Source organism: Engystomops pustulosus, chromosome 3, assembly GCF_040894005.1.
Source record: "Engystomops pustulosus chromosome 3, aEngPut4.maternal, whole genome shotgun sequence".
In the NCBI taxonomy this organism is placed as follows: domain Eukaryota; kingdom Metazoa; phylum Chordata; class Amphibia; order Anura; family Leptodactylidae; genus Engystomops; species Engystomops pustulosus.
This window is the reverse complement of record NC_092413.1, coordinates 136,310,075-136,324,761: the sequence shown is the minus strand read 5'-3', so window position 1 is coordinate 136,324,761 and position 14,687 is coordinate 136,310,075. Positions and strand designations below refer to the sequence as shown.

Here is a 14,687-nt window from a genome sequence, read left to right as displayed (position 1 = left end):
ACATTTGGCGCTGATGCACCAGCTCTGGCCCTGCCTCTCCGTCTGGCCCCACCACTGCCTCTTCCAACCTGTTCTGGTCGAGGACTCTCCTCCGTCTCAGAAGCACTGTGTTCACCCGGCCTCTCAACCCAGCTTGGGTCTGTCACCTCATCATCCTCCGATCCCTCAGTCTGCTCCCCCCTCGGACTTCCTGCCCTGACAACAACTTCCCCACTGTCTGACAACCGTGTCTCCTCATCGTCGGACACCTCTTTACACACTTCTTCCACTACGTCAACAAGGTCATCATCACCCACAGACTGCGACTGGTGGAAAACCTGGGCATCGGAAAATTGCTCATCAGCAACCGGTCAAGTGGTTTGTGACTGTGGGAAGGGTCCAGAAAACAGTTCCTCAGAGTATGCCGGTTCAAATGGCAAATTTTGCTGGGAGGGGGCAGACTGGGGGGGAGGAGGCTGAGGTGCAGGAGCTGGAGGAGTGCCGATTTCGGTGACATGGGTGGACTGCGTGGAAGACTGACTGGTGGACAAATTGCTCGAAGCATTGTCGGCAATCCACGACATCACCTGTTCGCACTGTTCTGGCCTCAACAGTGCTCTACCACGAGTCCCAGTAACTTCAGACATGAACCTAGGGAGTGTAGCTCTGCGGCGTTCCCCTGCTCCCTCATCAGCAGGTGGTGTCTCACCCCGCCCAGGACCACGGCCTCTGACCCCTGCAGTAGTTGGACGCCCACGTCCCCGCCCTCGTCCTCTACCCCTAGCCCTCGGGTTAAACATTTTGAAAATGAGAGTTATAACTTTAATTTTTTTTTTACCTTTTTTGTGTGTTTTTTTTTTTTTTTTGTGTGTTTTTTAGTTTTTAAAACCAAACGATGCTATCCTATTGCTATGGCTATTTTCTAGCCAAGTATGAAAGCACACTGCTATGACAGATGAGATGACGCTGAGTTATGAAAAAAATAAACGTAAAATAAAAAAGGAAATGGCAGACTGTGCCTAATTGAAATCCAACCCCGGGCCCTAATAAATTTTCCCACTTCGGTCTTTGCGATGGATATGTGCGTCACTAAGCGCAAAACACAGTGGTCGCAAGTCTCACTCCAAATTGCTCAAAATTTGCTAGTAGATGCACTGCAACAACTACAGCCACCAGCAGATCAACCAGAAATCAAATATATATAACGCTACTGTAGGCGTAAGTAAGCCGTTTGGATTCTCCTATGGCTATTTTCTAGCCAAGTATTAAAGCACACTACTATGCCAGATGAGATGACGCTGAGTTATGAAAAAAATAAACGTAAAATAAAAAAGGAAATGGCAGACTGTGCCTAATTGAAATCCAACCCCGGGCCCTAATAAATTTTCGCACTTCGGTCTTTGCGATGGATATGTGCGTCACTAAGCGCAAAACACAGTGGTCGCAAGTCTCACTCCAAATTGCTCACAATTTGCTAGTAGATGCACTGCAACAACTACAGCCACCAGCAGATCAACCAGAAATCAAATATATATAACGCTACTGTAGGCGTAAGTAAGCCGTTTGGATTCTCCTATGGCTATTTTCTAGCCAAGTATTAAAGCACACTACTATGCCAGATGAGATGACGCTGAGTTATGAAAAAAATAAACGTAAAATAAAAAAGGAAATGGCAGACTGTGCCTAATTGAAATCCAACCCAGGGCCCTAATAAATTTTCCCACTTCGGTCTTTGCGATGGATATGTGCGTCACTAAGCGCAAAACACAGTGGTCGCAAGTCTCACTCCAAATTGCTCACAATTTGCTAGTAGATGCACTGCAACAACTACAGCCACCAGCAGATCAACCAGAAATCAAATATATATAACGCTACTGTAGGCGTAAGTAAGCCGTTTGGATTCTCCTATGGCTATTTTCTAGCCAAGTATTAAAGCACACTACTATGCCAGATGAGATGACGCTGAGTTATGAAAAAAATAAACGTAAAATAAAAAAGGAAATGGCAGACTGTGCCTAATTGAAATCCAACCCCGGGCCCTAATAAATTTTCCCACTTCGGTCTTTGCGATGGATATGTGCGTCACTAAGCGCAAAACACAGTGGTCGCAAGTCTCACTCCAAATTGCTCACAATTTGCTAGTAGATGCACTGCAACAACTACAGCCACCAGCAGATCAACCAGAAATCAAATATATATAACGCTACTGTAGGCGTAAGTAAGCCGTTTGGATTCTCCTATGGCTATTTTCTAGCCAAGCATTAAAGCACACTACTATGCAAGATGAGATGACACTGAGTTATGAAAAAAATAAAGGTAAAATAAAAAGAAACTGGCAGACTGTGCCTAATTGTAATAAATTTTCCCACTTTGGTGTTTGAGGTGGATATGTGTGTCACTAAGAGCTAAACACAACGGTAGCAAGTCCCCCTGCTAATTCCTCACAATATGGTACTAGCTGCACTACTAGTGCCAGCAAGCCCAGCCACAAGCAAATAAAAAAAAAAAGGATAACGTTATTGTAGCCCTAAGAAGGGCTGTTGTAGAATCACTCCTGCCTAACAGTAAGCTAATAGAACACCCTAACGCTTTCCCTGACCAGCAGCAGCTCTCTCCCTAGCGGCATCCAGACAGAGAATGATCCGAGCAGCGCGGGCAGCGGCTAGTCTATCCCAGGGTCACCTGATCTGGCCAGCCAACCACTGCTATCGAAGTGTAAGGGTACCACGTCATGCTGGGTGGAGTGCAGAGTCTCCTGGCTTGTGATTGGCTCTGTTTCTGGCCGCCAAAAAGCAAAACGGCGGGAGCTGCCATTTTCTCGAGCGGGCGAAATACTCGTCCGAGCAACGAGCAGTTACGAGTACGCTAATGCTCGATCGAGCATCAAGCTCGGACGAGTATGTTCGCTCATCTCTACACCCAATGCATTGGGTTTAGAAGATAATAACCCTCTGCATTAAATACTGCTGATATTATTTAGTCACTCCGCTTGCATAGGCTTTTAGCCCTGCTCCCTGACTTGGTATATTTTATTAGGCCACAATATATATGTGTGAAGAACACATTGCAGATGTATTTAAACATCTGCAATGTGTTCTTCACACACATATATATTGTTCTTCACATGCTATTTTGTTTGCGCCGTTCCGCGCGTATCTCCCGACAAGTAAGCAGATGTGCCGAACATCTGTAATCTATTCTGCACTGTGTTCTGCACTGTGTTTTTCTCTTAAATGATCCTGTGGTCACTGTGTTCACTGTTTTTATTCTATTCTTCACTGTTCTTCACATCTGCTAAATTGTCGGGAGATAATATACGCGCGGAACAGTGAAGAATAGATCGCAGATGTTTGCAAATTATCAGAAGACATTATTTTTCAATTAAATAACACATTTTAATCCCAAACCATGGTCCCTTTGAAAAATGCTCGAGTCTCCCATTGAATCGCGCGTCAAAAATGCGCCGAAAACGCAAAAAAAACGCAAATGACTTCAAGGAAAAATGGAACAAAAACGCAGCCAAAACGTCAGTTTTTCACGCATTGCACCCTGACGTGAAACGCAACGCTAGTGTGCAAGAGGCCTAATGCTTTATAAATCTGTGGGGAAAAAAAATTATCATCTGTGACATAAAGGCAAATGACTGTAGAAATGCAGTTTTCAGAATGTTTCCTAGCAACAATCTTTAAAAATATTGTGTGTTTGGTAGAAAAACAGACAAAACTAGGGCATGCTTATTAGCAGAAGGCCATGGCATGTGAAAAATGGAAGTCTGAATACAGTCAAAGTATGACTCCATAGTCTTATACTATATGTACTATACTAGATTTGTCATCCAGCATCAGACACAGTGATGAATCTGCAGACTGTCTAGTCTAAATCTGTGCTGTTTTACCCTGCAACACGTTTGATAAATCTCCACCAAAGGTCCCAGTACTTTCCATGGAAAACAGTAACAGCATGTGGATGGAAGCGCAACTCCGATAATTATTATTTTTTCCCACATATTGTTAGCTCTTGGGATGTAGGGAAATGTTATATATTCCTTTCATTATCTGTGTCCAGCAGTGTCTTTACTATTCGACTCAGTTAAGTCTATCTTTGCTGCTTATCCCTGTGTAACTGTCTGATCAGGTTATTATGTTTCACTGCCATTGCTAGTCAATAGTTGATTTGCCGTTATTGAGGGACTCTCCCACCACAACACTTTTTACAGAGTTCTGCTGTAATCATTCCTGGGGCAGGGACTCTGTCATCATCTCTTATTTCTGTAGCTCAGCCTGTAATTCAGACTCTCTGCCTTGTGATCATTTGTACTGCATTTGTCCTCTTGGATTTGACCTGGTCTTGGCGCAGGAAGTGAAGTCAACTAGTGTCCTTTGGGTAAGTGAGGCAAATAGGCAGGAATATCTGGGATTCAGTGCCCGCCTTCTGTGTCTGTGTCATCGGTCCATTTCCAGAGCTTGGATTACTCCCGTCCTTTGTTTCCATAGCAAATTCTATATGTTCCAACTGCTGAGGGGGAGGGGCTGCTTCTAACTGTTCACTCCCTTTGTTTGTGTAGCAGAAGAACTGTGTTGATACAGCAGCAGAAGTCTCATACACAGAATAATGAGGTACAAGATCTCCTCTGTTCCATGTAAGTCCCTCCATCCCAGTCTATGATTCTGCAAAACTTTCTCTATCTTTGCACCTCCTTGGACAGTTATTGATCAATGAAGCATGTGTATAAAACAAAGTCATTCATGCCTATTGGTTTCACGGCGTCGAAAATGCAAGTCCACTGTGCCTCCTTCCTGTGGCTCATTTTGTCCCAGTCGCCACCAAGTGGTGATGATCTCACTGGATCGATTCCCTGGAACATTTAGCACCTCCTTGATGAAACTGCCATATAGCAAGGGGGTGTACTTTCGGTTTTTGATGTCACTCATATGTTCTCTAATTTGCATTTTGCAAACATTTTTCTAGACATTTTGCCCACATAATCCATTGGGCATGAGCATGTTGCCTGATAGACTACCCCAAGCGATGAACTATTAATGAAATCACATATTTTGTACGCTCTCCCTGTGGATGCACTCTTTATTATTTTGGAAGTTTTCATATATTTGCATATGGTACAATGCCCACGATTAAGGGACCCATTTGGTTTTCTATCTATATATGGTCCCACAGGTTTAATTGCTGGTAGGAAATGATGTACTAGAACCTTTAGGTTCCTACTTCTTTTGTACATGATTGCTGCTGTTTCCAGTTTACATTTCACTACCTTTATCTGCTAAAAGGACATTCCAGTAATTTGAAAATATTTCTCAAATCTCCTTGTTTCCATTGTCATAGGTCTGTATGATGCCAGGTTTGATTGTCAGGAGGGGATCATTGCATAAGGAATATAAAACATCAGTTTCACCTTTACTAAAATTACAATGTCCAAACTGACCCAAATTCATTTGTCTAATAGTTTAAGTTACCAGTTTTTCTTTAGTTTAGTTTTTCTTTAGTTACTCTTTAGTTTGAGATCAGTAAAGGGACCATGACTTTCTTCCCTATTTGATTCCTCATCTAGAGCCTCTAAAGCTAGATAACCCTTACACCATAAATAAGGGCTAGCAGTGAGCATGTCCTGGCTAAACAAATGTTGAATCCACCCTTGTAGACGATTGTGTCTAGAGCAGTAAATTTAGTATATCAGGCCTAGTTGTTGAATTATAGATATGTTTGTGTTTGTCTACTTGCACGTCTTGTTCTAGCTAGCTCTTTTAATAAACATATTAAAAGTAAGGTTTTAGACTTTATTGGATTGCCTCTAGAATCTCAGTGAATAATTAGACTTTAGTGATACCTAAATTGGGTATTATTGTCCTTCATTATTTGACAAGAATATAATGATAACGTGTTCATACCTTTCAATTTCAGGTCGTATTGCTTTCTCCCTTTCAAACATAGCAATAATGAGTTTTCCCCATTCTTTTTCGATGTCATTTGGATGGTATCCTTGACATAGTTTGATGCGTCCAAACTCTATCCAAGCCTGAAATGAAAAAAAGTCTTAAATCAAGAGATTCTTTAATTCACACAGAAAATTCGCTAAAAACATAAAAGCCAACTTACTTCCAGCATTGAGTACAGGTGCTTGATTTTTTCTTTTTCTGTTTCCTTTGGTGGGATGTCTTTCTCTTTAAACTCCAAGTATTGCTTATAAAGTGCCTACAAAAAAAGGCAGGAATAGAAAATTTAGGACAAGAATTTTAAAGAAAAAAACATGGATCATGGTTACAGAGAGGCCCACTAGGTCTTCACAGAAGATAACCCCTCTGTTTTACTTTCTGTCGTTAATAGGGAAGTGAGAACACTCCATCATCCCAGGTTTGTATTTCGTTTTGTTCAATAGTCTCCCACAAGCTAGCATGGGTCTAACATATTTTCTTATAGTTACTACACAATCTAGTAAAGGCATATAAATGACTGCTATATACTGTACAGTATGGACCATTTATATAGATACAACAAAAATAAAATGGGAAATATTGGCGATATCAACTTCCTCTTTGTGGCATGGCACATTAGAATATAGGAAGGGGAAAACTTTACAAGATCTCCCACCCTTGACAGATTGATAGCAACACCGCAGAATAAATGCTAGCACAGGTTTCCAGGCTGACCCCCTTAGACTTCTATCTTTGAGATCATCTGAAGGGAATTGTCTATGCTGTGAAGATACCAAATGTATAGTTTCTGAAATAACAGTGTCACGAGGGTCATATGGGTCGCGGGCTCTACTGTGCCCTTCCATGTTTGGAGGCGCACCATTCGCGCTGCTCACCTCTTCCTGCTCCTGATTCCCGTCCACGGTCTGCGTGTGTCCTCCATCTCCTAGGGCTTTAGGAAATTTAAAGGACCAGCGCACCATTAATTGGCGCTGGCCATTTCCCAGAAATCTATTTAAACCTGCCTCTCCCTTCACAACCTGCCGGATATTCGTGCCTTATGTCCTGGAGAAAGCTTTGTCTGATTCCCTGCGCTGTTATTGTGATTTCCCATTGTGACCCCGGTTCCGTTCCTGACTAGGCTCCTTCGTTGCCTGCCTTGACTTATTGCTACGTCCCAGACTCTGATCCTCTGCTGCCCATCCTGACTTCCTGCATGTCCCTGTACCTCAATTTTGGCTGCCACCGCGGAAAAGTCACCCCTGTGGAACGACCTGGTGGTACCACACCGCAGCAAGTCCAACCCACTTTGCAGCGTATCAGCAGTGTGTGAAGGAATAGGCCTTGCACTGAGACTAGGATAGTAAACTCATAAAAGAGACCATGGAAATTAATTTTTCTGTGTGCCGGTTGAATCCAAATAAACATAATCATTGTAAATTCTATCTTAATAACATATTTTATATTATCATGAGCCATTAATGCACGCAGCTGCAGGTATTACGTATTGCTTATATGTTTAAGGAAAATGGTATCCAAAAGTCAGGTATTACCTTTAGTTCTGCAACAGTATTTGGGAAATTCCTTTCAGATATCAATGCTACATGGTGCCTAATCCATTGGATGAGGTAATTCACCATATTCTGATATTCTATCCACTTTACTTCAACATCCTAGAAAAAAAAAAACAATCATCAATGCATAATGTATCATAAAAACATACAGAAGCTAAGCAAACTCTCAAAATTCATGCCATTGTTCACAAAAACAGTCTTATCTTCACTGTTTTCCTTGGGTACAGCTATAACAGTTACTAAAGGTGTCTGCAATGAAGCTTTATTGTTAATCCTGGTTCTCATGACAATCCAACAATTTTAAAATCCAATTGTCACAGAGACCAAAAAGAATTATCTTCTGGGGTTACAATTATAAAGTATACGGTTCCGACTTGCATACAAATTCAACATAAGAAAAAACCTACAGAACCTATCTTGTACGTAAATACTGCCTGTATTTTGTATGTGGTTCTTTGCAACAAAAAATGGATACCTGCAGTAGTTAATGCTGCTTTCTATAATAAACAGCAGTGACCTAAAACATTTCATATTTAACTAGGGACTCCTAGATTATGTGAAGCACACAGACAGGTTTGCATCACTTTAAGTAGACTGTACTACTAAGAATACCTAATTCAATATACTCCTGAACAGATTTTCATCTATTTTATTCTATTCTGCTGAATGTGTGTTATACGACCCTGGAGATGACAGAACACAAAACCCAAATAAAGAAGCCTAAAACTTGTAAGAGGAGGTATGAAATCCACATTACTTACATTTGCACTGATTCCTTCCCCTCCATCTGGCGTCTTGGGAAAAGCATCATACATTGAGGAGACATACGTAATGACTGACTTTTCATCTGGAGAAGACACATCTACATCTAGAGGGGAAAGATAATATAATGCGTTACAGTGTTTTAGGCATTGTGCCTTAATTCTTAAAATATTAGGAAAACTATGGTACCTTCTGGATCCAGAAGTCTGGTGACACCCAGTTTTTCAGCTACATAAAATGCATTTTCTAAGTTTGTATTGTTGCTTTGAACAGCAACGGTATCCATGTCAATCAGGTCCGGCCTGCAAAACAATACAAAATCATGTAAAATCAGGTTATTAGGAAACATCAGTCCAACAAATGCTGTGGCCCTGATCCATTATTCTGGCAGTGCAAGTTGTCTGTCTTTAACCCCTTAAGGGTGCAGCCTTTTTGTAGCTTAAGGCTTAGCCCCATTATTTGTATTCTGACATCTGTCACTTTACAGGCGGTCCCCTACTTAAGAACACCTGACTTACATACGACCCCTAGTTATTTTGGTAATTTACTGTACTTTAGTCCTAGGCTACAATAAACAGCTTTAACAGTTATCAATGATGCCTGTAATTAAGATTTATTGTTTATCCTGGTTCTTATGACAATCCAACATTTCTAAAATCCAATTGTCAGAGAGACCAAAAAATTTTGACTGGGGTTACAATAATAAAGTATACGGTTCCGACTTACATACAAACTCAACTTAAGAACAAACCTACAGAGCCTATCTTGTATGTAACCCGGGGACTGCCTGTATATGGTTATAACTTTTGAACATTGTTACTTATGTAAGCGATTATGAGATAGTTTTTTCCCCACATGTTGAACTTCATTTTAGTAGTAGATTTTGGCTGATAAGTTTTGAGTTTATTTACAAAAAAAAATAAAACATTTTTTGAAATACGAAATCATTGCGTTTTTCAGGCAGATAGATTTACCACCTTGCTGAATAACATTTCCCATATGTCTACTTTACATTTTCATCATTTTGGAAATGTCTGGATAATTTTTTTTATGTCACGCGGCTCACAAATCGAATATGCTTTTCCGTATTTTCAGAATTGACTATTTTGGGGATAAATACAGTTTTGAGTGACATTTTAAATATTCAGCATTAAAAACCCTATATTATCATCCCATTTTCAAATCTGCACCCCACAAACTATCACAAACAGTTTTTAGGAAGATTGTTAACCCCTTGAGATCTTAATAGTAATTAAATCAAAATGGAGGTGAAATTTAGGACAGTCATATTTTGTCGGTTATACGTTAAGCCCTAAATTGCAATTTGTTATGCAATTTCTCCCAAGTACAGAGACCCCCCACATGTGCCCGTGACTTTTATGGGCGCACAGCGAGGCACAGAAGGGAGGGACGGACCTGCGGCTGCCCATTTTGTAGGCTATGAAATTTTAGCTTTTTTTGTTAATGAGGGGCGATGTGACAGAATTTTTTTACGGGATGAGATGGTTTTTCCAGTGTTACCATTTTGGGGTTAGTATCACCTATTGTTGAAAATTTATGAACTTTTTTGGGCAGGAGTAGCAAAGCAATATTGGATTTTGGTGTTCACTGTATAGCCTAATATTCTATGGGTCAATACAATTACGGGGATACCATACATGAATATTTTTTCTTATGCTGTACTAAATTTGACAAATAAAACCCATATGTGGGGAAAAATCTATCATTTGTTCATCGCCGTCTTCCGAATGGCATAACATTTTTACTTTTTTGGCTACAGAGCTGGTTGTTGACTTGTTTTTTGCGGGACTTGTTTGTTTTTTGCGGGACCACACTTTGCAACAGTATCATTCTGGAGTACATGTGTATTTTGATGACTTTTTATTGCATTTTTATGGGATTAAATAGGTAAAAACCATAATTTTTGGCCGTTTTTTAACAGGTTTTTTTACGGCATTCATCGTGCGGGTTCAATAATTATTTACTTTTATTCTAAGGATCGGTACGGACGGGGTGATACTACGTGTATATACTTTTTTGTGCATTTGCCCCCTTATATGTTATGGGGCTTATGGACATTTTTATTGATTTATTAATTTATTTTTTATTGAATAACTTTTTTTTCAACTTTTTTTTACTAGTTCCAGCAAGGGACATGAATAAGCAATCATCTGATTGCTTGTTTATGATAATACTCTGCAATACTGATGTATTGCAGAGTATTAGCTGTGTCAGCCTATGCACGTATATAGGCTGATACTGTGCCTTTAAGATGACGTCACTTCTGATTGGACCTCAGGGCTGCCATAGGAACAACCGGCGCCCCCCGAAAACCGCGCGCTGCTGGGGTGGGGATGGGGCGGTCGATCGAGGGGTAAAGACCTCATAGAGACAGTTTAAATGCCTCGGTCGCGCTGACAACCATCACCCACGTGTATCCCGAAACTGGCCCAGCTCAGATCTCGAGTTCAGCATCTAAGGAGTTAATTTGTCCTTGAAGCTTTAACATGTCTGCACCAGTTTTGTGTCGCGATTGCACTGTGCTAACAAAATAGAAAAATGTGCACCTAAAGGTGCATGTTACTGCTTAGTGCACTTAAGAAAAGTCGGTGTACACTTCCCGAGCAGTGCAGGTTACACCAGATAATTGAAGATTGTGCGCCACTATACAATAATCTGACACACGTTCGTGAGGCAAACTGTACATAGTTGATAAATTGGCCCTATATCTTTTAGCACATAAAAATAACAAAACCACCTATTATTTTACAGACTTGTGATTGCAGAATATATGCTCAGCGATGCCTGTAGACTAAGTAAAATGAAACATGTTTTAGGGCTGATCCAACACAATGGGGCAGATTTATCAAGCTGTCTGAAAGTCAGAATATTCGTAGTTGCCCATGGCAACCAATCACAGCTCAGCTTTCATTTTACCAGTGCTCATGAATATTTTAAAATATTATATTTTAAAGTTTCCATGGGCAACTAGAAATATTCAGACTTTCAGACAGCATGATAAATGTGCCCCATACAGTACTATGCTAACCTGTCGAGCAGGACAATGACAGAAGCACAAAAAACTTTGAATGCTGCAAATGAGCTAAGAAATCACAGGGATGGAGAATAGTCACGCTGACCAGACCCCCTGGCTTGATATGTATTGTAAAGAACATTACAATACATAGTTCAAAGATCTATTTCTGAGTAATAGTGAATTAGCATCCCTTCCTTAACATGTAGGGAATCTTTTTGTTCTCACTGACCTAGATGACAGGCTGGTAGCATTTTGAGGGCTTAAATCCTCATGACAGGTTCCTCTTTACATATCATTTTTGCACTATTTTATAAGGTGTTAATAAGGTCTTAATCATTAAATTATGTCTAATGATTGTAACAATCAATAAGCAGTAGAAGAATTTTAATTCAGTCTCATGCAGTAACATAACTGTCTAACCAAGTACACAGAAGCTTCTAATAATGACTTGTCTGTTGGGAGCAGCTGTGCATATTATGCTCCTAGAAGTTTCTAATGACATAAGCAAGGAATCCGCCCTTCAGGACACCCCAAGGACAGAACTGGAGCCTTAGTACTAAGTATAACTTAGTATAACAGCAGCTTGTGTAGGTCCCCAAAGCCTCGAAAGAGTTTACTGGACTCTTAAATGTTACACTTGGAGTAAAGTGTTACTATTGGGGACAGGGTCGCCCTAGTGAAAATTGATTCGGGGCACGTTTATAGAATGTATCTTCATGCGATTTGAAAGGGACATAAAATGAATCAGGTAAAATGCATCACAAAACACTTCAGTATTAATGATAGTAAAAACACAGATGTATTTTAAGATCCGTTTTTCCCAATGTGTTTGCAATGTATTTTAAAACGCAATGAAAACACATAATGTGAACGTGGCTCAAGACGATATGCACAAGATGCGACTGAGTTGTGTTTTAAAATGTACAGTATGTTAGGTGCATCTAGAGAAACCACTCCCGGAACGACTGTATTCAGACATCAGGGAGTAGATTCCCCAGATGCGCCTAAAATTCAATCTTGTGAACATGGATGTAAGGTCCAGCATTAGGTAGGACCTATTGAAAGCAATCAGTGCCTCTGCCAGCTCCTTTTGCGGCACCCCATCTCTCCCTCATCTTGGCCTCCACTCATCTTCTACTCATATTGTAGCCTCCTCTCATCTCCCTCTCATATTGTGACCTTCAACTACCCCTCATATTGTGACCTTTCATCCCCCTCATATTGTGACCTTTCATCCCGTTCATATTGTGGCCCCTTATCTCCTACCTGTCATATTGTGGACCCTCCTATCTCCCCATATTGTTAAACCTCATCTCCCTCCCCTTATATTGTAACTTCTCTCATCTCTCACTCATATTATGTCCTCTTATTTTCCTCTCATATTTTGGCTTATCTCTTCTCCCACCCATATTGGGGATCCTCTCATCTCCTCCTCATATTGTGGACCCTCTCATCTCCTCCTCATATTGTATCCTCTCATCTCCTCCTCATATTGTGTGCTGTCATTTCTTCATCCTATTGTGGCCCCTTTCATCTCCCCCTTATAGTGTGGCCCCTGATCTCCTCATCATACTGTGGTCCCCTCATCTGCTCATCATATTGTGGCCTCTCATCTCCTAATCATATTGTGGACCTTATCATCTCCTCCTCATATTGTGGCCTCTCCCAGCTGTCCCTTATAACATAGTCCCCTCTCATACCCCCCAAATTGCGGGCCCCCTCTCATTCGCCCCATACTTTGGCCCCCTCTCATATGCCCCATATTTCCCCCTCTCATACGCCCCATATTTCCCCCTCTCATAACCCTCCCCCATATTATGGCTCACTCTAAAACTGTGACTTATATTGTGGCCTCTCACCTCTCCCTCATATTGTGACCTTTCACCTCTTCCTCATATTGTGGCCCCTCATCTCCCCATCATAGGGTGGCTCCTCATCTCCCACCTTATAGTGTGGCCCTTCATCTCCCTCTCATATTGTGGCCTCTCATTTCCTCCTCCTCATATTTAGCCTCTCTCATCTGTCCCTTTTAAGGTATATCTTTTACCCCCAAATTGTGGTCCCCCTCTCATATGCCCCTTATTTTGACCACCTCTCATATGCCCTATATTTTTCCCCCTATGGCCCCTGCCATATTTTGGCCCCCTCTAATACACCCATATTATGGGCTCCCTCTCATATCCCTCCTTAGTGTGTGACCCCTCTCATATCCCTCCCCATTGTGTAGGCGCCCTCTCATATCCCTCTATATTGTGGGCCCCCTCTTATACCCCCCCCCCCCTATAGTGGGCCCCCACTCATATTTTCCTTGTTTCAAATGAACTTTAAAAAGTAAACACCACATACTCACCTGTCCTGTTCTTCTCTTATCTTTCTCTGTGCTGTGATGCCGGCAGATGATGACATCATCATTCCGCGCCTGCCGACATCATGTTTTTTTGCCATTTTTGCGACTTTTAACTGTTCTTTTTCAAGTACGCCTTGTCTGCACCTTTGTGCAGTCAGCCTTATGTATTTCATTGTTTTCCAGATGTTCCATGCGACATTTCCTTTTTGCGCCTTTTTTGGTGCAAATCTGCACCTGGTCCCAGGCAGGGGCAAAGGAAGTTTTTTTCATGGACCCGATTTTAACATGTAGATTGAAATTATTTCACATGCTTTAACTGTTTAACATTTTGCACAGTAACCTCTTTTGTCAAAATTCGTATTTTTTTTTAATAGGTTACTTCTAAGGGTGAAGACACACATGGCGTTTTTGGGCCGTTTTTACTAAGTGCGTTTTCAGATCGTTAAAAACGCATGCGTTAAAAAACGCATCCGTTTTTTAAAAACGCATGCATTTTTTGAAAACGCATGCGTTTTTGTCCGTTTTTCATTGCGCAATTTCGGAAAACAGACAAAAACGCATGCATTTTTAAAAACCGGATGCGTTTTTTAACGCATGCGTTTTTAACGATCGGAAAACGCACTTAGTAAAAACGGCCCAAAAACGCCATGTGTGTCTTCACCCTAAGGGTAAGGTCACACGTAGCGGTTTAATTGTGTTTTTAATGTATTTTGAAACTAATTACAACAGCTGAGCAGAGGTGATTTGCCTTATTTCATTACTGTTAACATTTGTGTTTACAAAACGCAATAACGTCACGTTAACGCATGTGTTAACCTCGCGTTTACTATTCGTTTTGTTAATTCAAATGTTAACAGTAATGTAATTAGGAAAATCAACTATCCTCCGCTGTTGTAATAGGTTTCAAAATGCATTAAAAATGCAACATGTTCAATCCCAAATTAACAGTAGTGTCCACTCCTGTATATAACCCCCTCACATCCGTGTGGATTTGAAACATTTGCAACAAAAAGTCTCAAAAAGAAGCCAAAATTTGCGCCTGCCAGGATAGGAAAAACTGA

The 14,687-nt window shown here is 40.9% G+C and overlaps 1 protein-coding gene across 24 annotated transcripts in view; it reads right to left on the bottom strand.

The window, feature by feature from the left end:
- The window catches only part of DST (dystonin), a 385,421-nt gene that overhangs the window by 177,109 nt on the left and 193,625 nt on the right, over positions 1-14,687 (bottom strand). For all 24 annotated transcript variants that reach the window (XM_072142244.1, XM_072142253.1, XM_072142226.1 and 21 more), the window contains 5 exons: positions 8,432-8,544; positions 8,242-8,348; positions 7,460-7,579; positions 6,091-6,186; positions 5,883-6,010 (listed from right to left, as the gene is read on the bottom strand). In XM_072142244.1, coding sequence (XP_071998345.1) covers positions 5,883-6,010; positions 6,091-6,186; positions 7,460-7,579; positions 8,242-8,348; positions 8,432-8,544 — 564 coding nt within the window. The remainder of the gene's footprint in view (positions 1-5,882; positions 6,011-6,090; positions 6,187-7,459; positions 7,580-8,241; positions 8,349-8,431; positions 8,545-14,687) is intronic.